Genomic DNA, 7,270 nt, shown 5'->3' on the forward strand with positions numbered 1-7,270 from the left:
AAAGTGATCTTTTTGACACACAGGGCGGTGGTGGGATGGTCATACCAAGTTTTGTGTCAGGGACAATGAGATGGCATGGAAATCTATAGGAGAGAAGATAATGGTTATAAAATAGATAAATATTTCATCTGAAAAGCGAACAGTAGTGTGAGTATTTTTTTCTTCTACAATGTTCAGTTTTTATGGTTGTGTTTAGTTCAAAAAATGTGACGCTTCGGAGCTTGGGAGGTATGGCTACGAGCCTATAATAACATGTGATCGATAACGAGCAAGAGAAAGATATGGTTAAAAGCCTTCTACTAATATTTCAATTCATCGCTAATGTATGTACTCCTTCTACCAAAATAAAACAAATATTAGCATTCCAAGAAATAGTTAACATAGAGTGGAAATGCTTATCATTAGTAGGAAAAATATTAGTGTGTGAATAGATAAAATACATCGGAGTAACAGATTTTTTTTTATTAGCAGATCAACATGGAATCGACAAGAAGATAGAAACTAGTAATTTATTGTAGAACAAAATCTAAACACTAAAGATTGACTTATTGCAGGAGAGGGAGAGTACAAACGAAGTTTAAATGATCTATTATCAATCCAGATCTTTTCGTGGAAAGAAAACAGAAAAGTACAAATCATTTCTGTGGCCACAACTAAAAGAGCATCTTTCACTTTCACTTTTGCAAAACGTAGCCCAAGCATCAGTGATCCGGATGTCTCCACGTTTGTGCGTTTGAAATTTCACCGGCTAGATGAAATTTCGTTTCCTTTTTTCACGAGTTTTTCGTCCTGTTCTTGTTTTCATGAACTCGATCAGTCGTACACGTACGTACGTGTTCGTTTGGTTTCTAGAAGATATATATGCACATTTGCATGGTGAATAATCTTCGATCTCCGTATAGCTTAGCTACCTTAATTTGTCTGTCTCTCTCTGGAGTGAAGCTAGCATACTTCATACGTCCATGCTCGGATAGTCACTTTCGTCCAGTCGTCTAAATTCATCTATATAGTGTAGATATTACCTTAGAAACTGATAATTGTATATTAGATTATGTCTACTGTACACCCCAATGCTTTTAATATCTCATCCTAACTTAACATCTATACATTACTGTTTTTTTCTATTTTTTTCATTTTTTTAATCTATGATCCTCGATAAGATAAGAGAGTGTCCAGTAAAGTGATAATTTTTTTCGAGGAGGCAGCAATGAGTATTAAGACCATTTTGATTTCAAATTTCCCTTTTATTATCTCAAATGGACATATACATTGAATTTCTACTACTATCTTGGTCGAAAAACAATTTATTTTTTAAAATTTACAGAAATACAATGTCTAGATTGGAAGAAAAAAGACGATTACTCCTCGTGACCAATAGGACCGATTTGATTTTAGCTTTCATTAAAAATAAACTCTGGAAAATCCACTTAAAAAAGGTACAGAAAGTGCAGCCACCGAAGATGACCCGAGTGGCCATAACATTTCCACGTGTCAGCCGCCCGGCTCGGCCATCCAATTCGATGGCCACGCGGACCGCCACGTAGCCACCCATCTCATCCGACCTGGCCTCCCCTCACCTGGCCCACATGTCATCCACAGAAACACCTCCCCTCCTTCCCCTACCCGTACATCGCCCACTGCCAGTGGGGCACACATATTCCGGACCCACGAGTCAGAGAGTAGAAACGGAAGAGGCAAGGTAGCAAAAGGAGATCTCGGAATTGTTTTTTTTTCTTCTTCGTCCTCTTCTCTTTCCTTGCTTTGCTTGCTCCGGCGTCTTATCTCCTCCTCCCACGCGGGGCGCCGTGCGTTCTTGGCAGCCAGCCAATCCAATCGAATCCGCGCGAAATCCAATCCCCTCCTAATCCTCCCCGTCTTATCGTCCAAATCGCTCGCCGTCAGCGCGAGGTGGCGCCGTGAAAGCCCCGGCCTTTTTGGAGCTTTCTCTTGGCCGGAGAGGTGAAAGCTGTTCTTGGTTTGGTGAATTGGTATTGGTGGTGGTGGTGGTGATGTGGGGGAGCCCGTGATTGGATTCTTGTGGCTGGAATTTGGGAGGAGTTTGGTTTGATCGGGTTGAGTTGTAGGGTCGCCGTGGTGGATTTGGGTACGGTGGGGGGGAGGGAGTCCGGCGAGGAGGCGTGGTGCTGATGGCGACGCCGACGCACTTCACGCCGTCGCAGACGCACGCTGCGGCGGCCGCGGCGGCGTCGCACCACCCGTCGGCGACGGCCGCCGCCGCGGCGGCGCCGGCGGCGGCGGCTACGGCCACCGCGAGGCTGCACGCCTCGGCGCCGGCGCCGGCGTCGGCCGCCGCGGCGGCGCTGTGCCAGCCGCCGTTCCCGGGGGCGGCGTGCCCGCCCGCGCAGAGCCCCATCTTCGGCGGCCCCGCGGCGCCGTGGGTGGTGCAGCAGCAGCAGCAACATCGTCATCATCATCCCCAGCGCGCCGCGGCGGCGCTCGGCCCGGAGTTCCGCCGCGCGCGCTCCACGAGGAACATCTCCAAGCGCAGCCGCGGCGGCGGCGCGGGCACGCAGGATCGGGGCGGCGCGCGTGGCGGGCTCTCCGCCGCCGCCGGGCGCTGCGTTGAGCGGCTGCTGCGTGTGGCGCCCGACGACCGCCGCGCGCTTGGCGCGACCCTTGCCTCCTTCCGAGGCGAGCTGGTTGCTCCCGATGACTACTGCCAGCTCCTCCGGGAGCTCGGCGACCGGGACAAGTCTGCGCTCCGTGCGTTCGAGGTGTTCCACGCCACACTGCCGCTTGTTGGCAATGGCGCCGTCGACAAAGGCAAGCTCTTGACTGCTTCCATTGGCGCGCTCGGCAAGATGGGCAGATCAGACCTTGCAAGGAGAGCCTTTGATGCTGGCGTTGCTGGGGGCTATGGCAACACGGTGTTTGCTCATTCAGCTCTAATTTCAGCATATGCAAGGAGTGGTCTTGCGAATGAGGCCATGGGGGTTCTCGAGTTGATGAAAGGTGCAGGCCTACGACCTACCACGGTGTCTTACAATGCGGTGATTGATGCATGTGGTAAAGGGGGCGTCGACCTTAGGTTCACACTCGGTTATTTCCGGCAGATGCTGAAGGATGGCCTTTGTCCAGACCGGAAGACTTTCAATTCACTTCTGGCTGCATGTAGCCGTGCAGGGCATTTGGAAGATGCCCGTGCCGTCTTTGATGAAATGATCCATCTTGGCATCGGTCGTGACATATACACATACAACACGTTTATTGATGCAATTTGCAAGTGTGGAAACATGGAGCTTGCTATGCAGGTTCTGTTGGATATGGAAGCGAAAGGCGTTAAGCCAAATGTTGTTACATACAGTACACTGATCGATGGATATTCCAAGCTAGAGAAGTACGAGGAGGCACTCAAGTTGTGTGAAAAGATGAAGTCTTTGAGAATTCAACTGGACCGAGTTTGCTACAACACCTTGCTGGCTATTTATGTGAAGACAGGAAAGTATACCGAAATTGCTAATGTCTGTGATGAGATGGAAGAGTTGGGGATTGAGAAGGACACTGTCACCTACAACTCTTTAATTAATGGGTACGGAAAGCAGGGACGCTTGGACATTGTCTCTATACTTGTTCAAGATATGAGGAAAAGGGGTATAGCTCCTAGTGTACTAACTTACTCAACTTTGATAGATATCTATTCAAAGGCAGGAATGCATGGAGATGCATTCAATGTCTACTTAGACTTTAAGGAGTCTGGCCTAAAGCCAGATGTTGTCCTATTCAGCTCTTTCATCGATACATTGGCGAAGAATGGTTTGATAGAGTGGGCTTTATCTCTGCTTAATGATATGACAGAGATGGGTATCAAACCAAATGTGGTAACCTACAATGCAATAATTGATGCATTTGGCAAGTCAAAGGTTATCACGGAGGATGATCCTGAAGTTGGGGACATGGGAATTGTTGGAGTTTATGGTGGCCAAATTGTTAGGGTTGTTAATCCAATGTCTAGAGGAGGGCGTCCTGCAACTGAAATCCGGATGAGGAGGTCTCAGGAACTGTTCTTCATCCTGGAATTATTTCAGAAGATGGTCCAGCAGGGTGTAAGGCCAAATGTTGTAACATTTTCTGCAATCTTGAATGCTTGCAGGTACATTTTCATCTTATTTTATTAAACCTTTGATGCTAGTAATGTTTTGCCCAGCAACTTAAATGCCTAGCTTCAGTATGGATTATTTTTGCAGCTGTCAAACATTATGCCCTCATTTTGTTCGATACTAGCTGGATATGCCATCTTTATCTCACATGCATTTTATCCAAAAAAAAATATATGAAAAAGACAAGACAAGCCTGTATTTTTCTAGGAAGCCATGCTGTTGTACATGTGCTCACTTTGATCGTGTTTTTGCAGTCGCTGTAATAGTTTTGAAGATGCAGCTCTATTACTGGAACAGCTTCGCTTGTTTGATAACTTTGTCTATGGTGTTGCTTATGGGCTTCTGGTGGGTTCTCGAGAAGTTTGGTCACAAGCACAGTCACTTTTTAATCAGTTAGGACGCATGGACTCCCCAACGTCCTCTGCCTTTTACAATGCACTCACTGATGTGCTATGGCATTTTGGCCAGGTAGGATTTGCTTCCTATTCGTCTGATTGATTAAACTTACCCCAATAATACAATTTCCTCCATATTGTGCTAATATTTGTGGTAATCAGCTATTCAAGATACTTGTTTCATTTTCAAATAATAGTGCCATGGCAGTATTAGTTATTACATTTAGCTTTCAAGGTTTTCTGTTATTTTTCATCTCATATCCTTTGTAAACACCATAGATATTAGTTATTACATTTACTGGCATTTTGTTTGTTTGCTCGTATTAGGCTCTGATGGTTTGAGTTTTGGATGATAAGCCATAGAAAAATAAATGAAGCAACCAAAAATAGTTTATGGATAAAACATTTATTTCTTTGTTATTAACAGTTTAAATGCCAAGGTTGAAAAATAGACTAACATGAAAAAAAGCCTAAAATCCATTCTAAAAATTAAATTTCAAAATTCAAATTTTGACTACGGCTGATGGTCCAACAAGTAGACTATGAAAGCCTAGTGTCTGTCTAGTGTGAGGACAAATATGATGATTTCTTCAAAGCTTGTTTTCAGATGAACACTTAGCGAAATGCTCTTTGTTGGTGTTCCTTTGATAGCTCGGTATGCTAGTTATTTGAAATTAGTGGTTGTCTGACGTATCTGCCCCCTTGACCATATTTCAGAGGCGAAGGGCTCAGCAAGTTGTGTTTGAAGGGATAAATCGTCGTGTCTGGGAGAACACATGGGGCGAGTTTTGCTTGGACCTGCACCTTATGTCATGTGGTGCAGCTCAAGCAATGGTTCATGCCTGGCTCCTGAATGTGCGGTCAATTGTCTTTGAAGGACGAGCTATGCCTGAGTTTTTAAGGTGCGTGATCTTCGAGTTCAAGAACAGTTTGTTTTTTTTCCCTTTCTTTGTCACATTGATCATGGAGGTGATTGTTTGGAAAAAGCCAAACGGCATATGTGCAAACGAAAAATAGTTTGTGAATAAACCTTTTATATACATATTCTTAGCGATCTAAAAGCCAGAGCTGAAAAATAAACTTCGGTGAAAAAACCCCAAAATCAACTTTAAATTTAAGTTTGAAAATCCAACTAGCTTATAAGCATAAGCGAAAAGATGGGGATGCACATGCCCGCAAGGTTGGATCTAGAGTTGCAGGATATCAAAGGAACCTGTTGTGTGTGCTAAAGCGTAAGTTTCTGCGTGTCTCTGCAGCATTCTCACGGGATGGGGAAAGCACAGCAGGATAGCCGGTGCAAGCACCCTGCGGCGAGTCATCGAAGCGCTCCTGAATTCGATCGGAGCGCCGTTCCAGGTGGAGCGATTCAACATCGGCAGGTTCGTGTCGCCCAGCGCCGTGGTGGCGGCCTGGCTGAGGGAGTCCGGCACCGTCAACATCCTCCTCCTCCACGACGAGCGGGTGCAGCAGCAAGCAGCAAGCCCGTCGCCCAATCATCTGGTGCCCAGGTTACAGGCGCTGCAGTTGTAGTGTTTGTGCTGTGTTTGTAAGCCTTCCAAAATTATTCGTCTTTTCAGTTCATCATCTTCAGAAGATTTGTAGTGTATCATAGGCGCAGCGGTTAGCCCTCTTTTGCTAAAATCTTGCTACTGTCAGCCAGCAAATGTTGTAAAATTGACTCCTTTTCATCAAGAGAGGAAAAAAGAATACCAGAATCTCTCTTGAGGTATCATATGATCAGCTCCCACTGGCAGTAGCAGTGAATCTGATGCAGTTAAGGCCTTGTGTTATCCTTTTGGTTTGTCTGATGAAAGCTACATTGCCAATGGAATTGATACTGATACCTCCGGGCACCACAGGGGGTGATTAAAAGCCAAAAGTATTTTTGTGGTTCAAAAGCTAATACCGAAAAATAAACTTTGGTAAAATATTTTAAAATTAACTTTAAATTTAAAGTTGAAAATTTAAATTATAATTTATGAATACAAATTTATGTATATATTTTTAGTGATCCAAAAGCTAATACTGAAAAATAAACTTCGGTGAAAAAAACCTTAAAATTAACTTTAAATTTAAGGTTAAAAGTTTAAATTTTGGTTTATAATCATATGCGGAGAAGAAGTGGTAGTTTTCACGGTGGTCTTTGGCTCTGTGATGACATGGCTTTGATGCCTTCCAGAATGCCTTCTTTGTTCAAGATGCAAAACACCATCTCTTCCATTGGAGCATATATTCGATGGTAAGCTGGTAACCAGTTGCAGAATCCAAACACCAAATAACGTTCGGGTTTTTGCAAGTCAGCACAATTCTCAGTTCTCTCATTACTTGCCAAGATATTTGTTTTTTTTATTCTTCTTTACTTAAAAAGCTAAGGTCATTTGTTTGTTACAAAGTACTCCCTTGTCGTAAATATGACTTTTACGATGTTAGGACACGATTCAGTTAAAATAATAAAATTCTGACAATTATTTCTCAAATGTTTAATTTATAATAATAAAATTAAAGATACTATTATAATATCATAAATTTATTTGATTTATAAATTATTCTAATATAAAATTGATGCCTGAAGTCAAATTTGGTCCTGGACATCAGCACACTTATATTTTCGTTTGTACTTATACTTATAAAACTAAAATTTAAATTTTAAATTAAGTTCTCTTTTATCATGTTGACTTGTAGTTTCCAGTAGATCGCTAAAAACACACACATAAAAGTTTTATTTATAAATTATTTTTTGTTTGCAAATTTGTGTTT

The 7,270-nt window shown here is 43.4% G+C and overlaps 1 protein-coding gene across 1 annotated transcript; it reads left to right on the forward strand.

Annotated features, from left to right (window-relative positions):
• The first annotated feature begins 1,795 nt into the window (after nt 1–1,795).
• Nucleotides 1,796–6,291, forward strand: LOC102706904 (pentatricopeptide repeat-containing protein At2g31400, chloroplastic). The gene is made up of 4 exons (XM_006664579.3): nt 1,796–4,111; nt 4,373–4,586; nt 5,231–5,415; nt 5,770–6,291. Exons 1-4 carry the CDS (start codon nt 2,148–2,150, stop codon nt 6,041–6,043), a joined length of 2,637 nt encoding a protein of 878 aa, XP_006664642.2. The 5' UTR covers nt 1,796–2,147; the 3' UTR covers nt 6,044–6,291.
• The last annotated feature ends 979 nt before the right edge of the window (nt 6,292–7,270 follow it).

This window comes from Oryza brachyantha, chromosome 12 (assembly GCF_000231095.2).
Source record: "Oryza brachyantha chromosome 12, ObraRS2, whole genome shotgun sequence".
Classification (NCBI taxonomy): domain Eukaryota; kingdom Viridiplantae; phylum Streptophyta; class Magnoliopsida; order Poales; family Poaceae; genus Oryza; species Oryza brachyantha.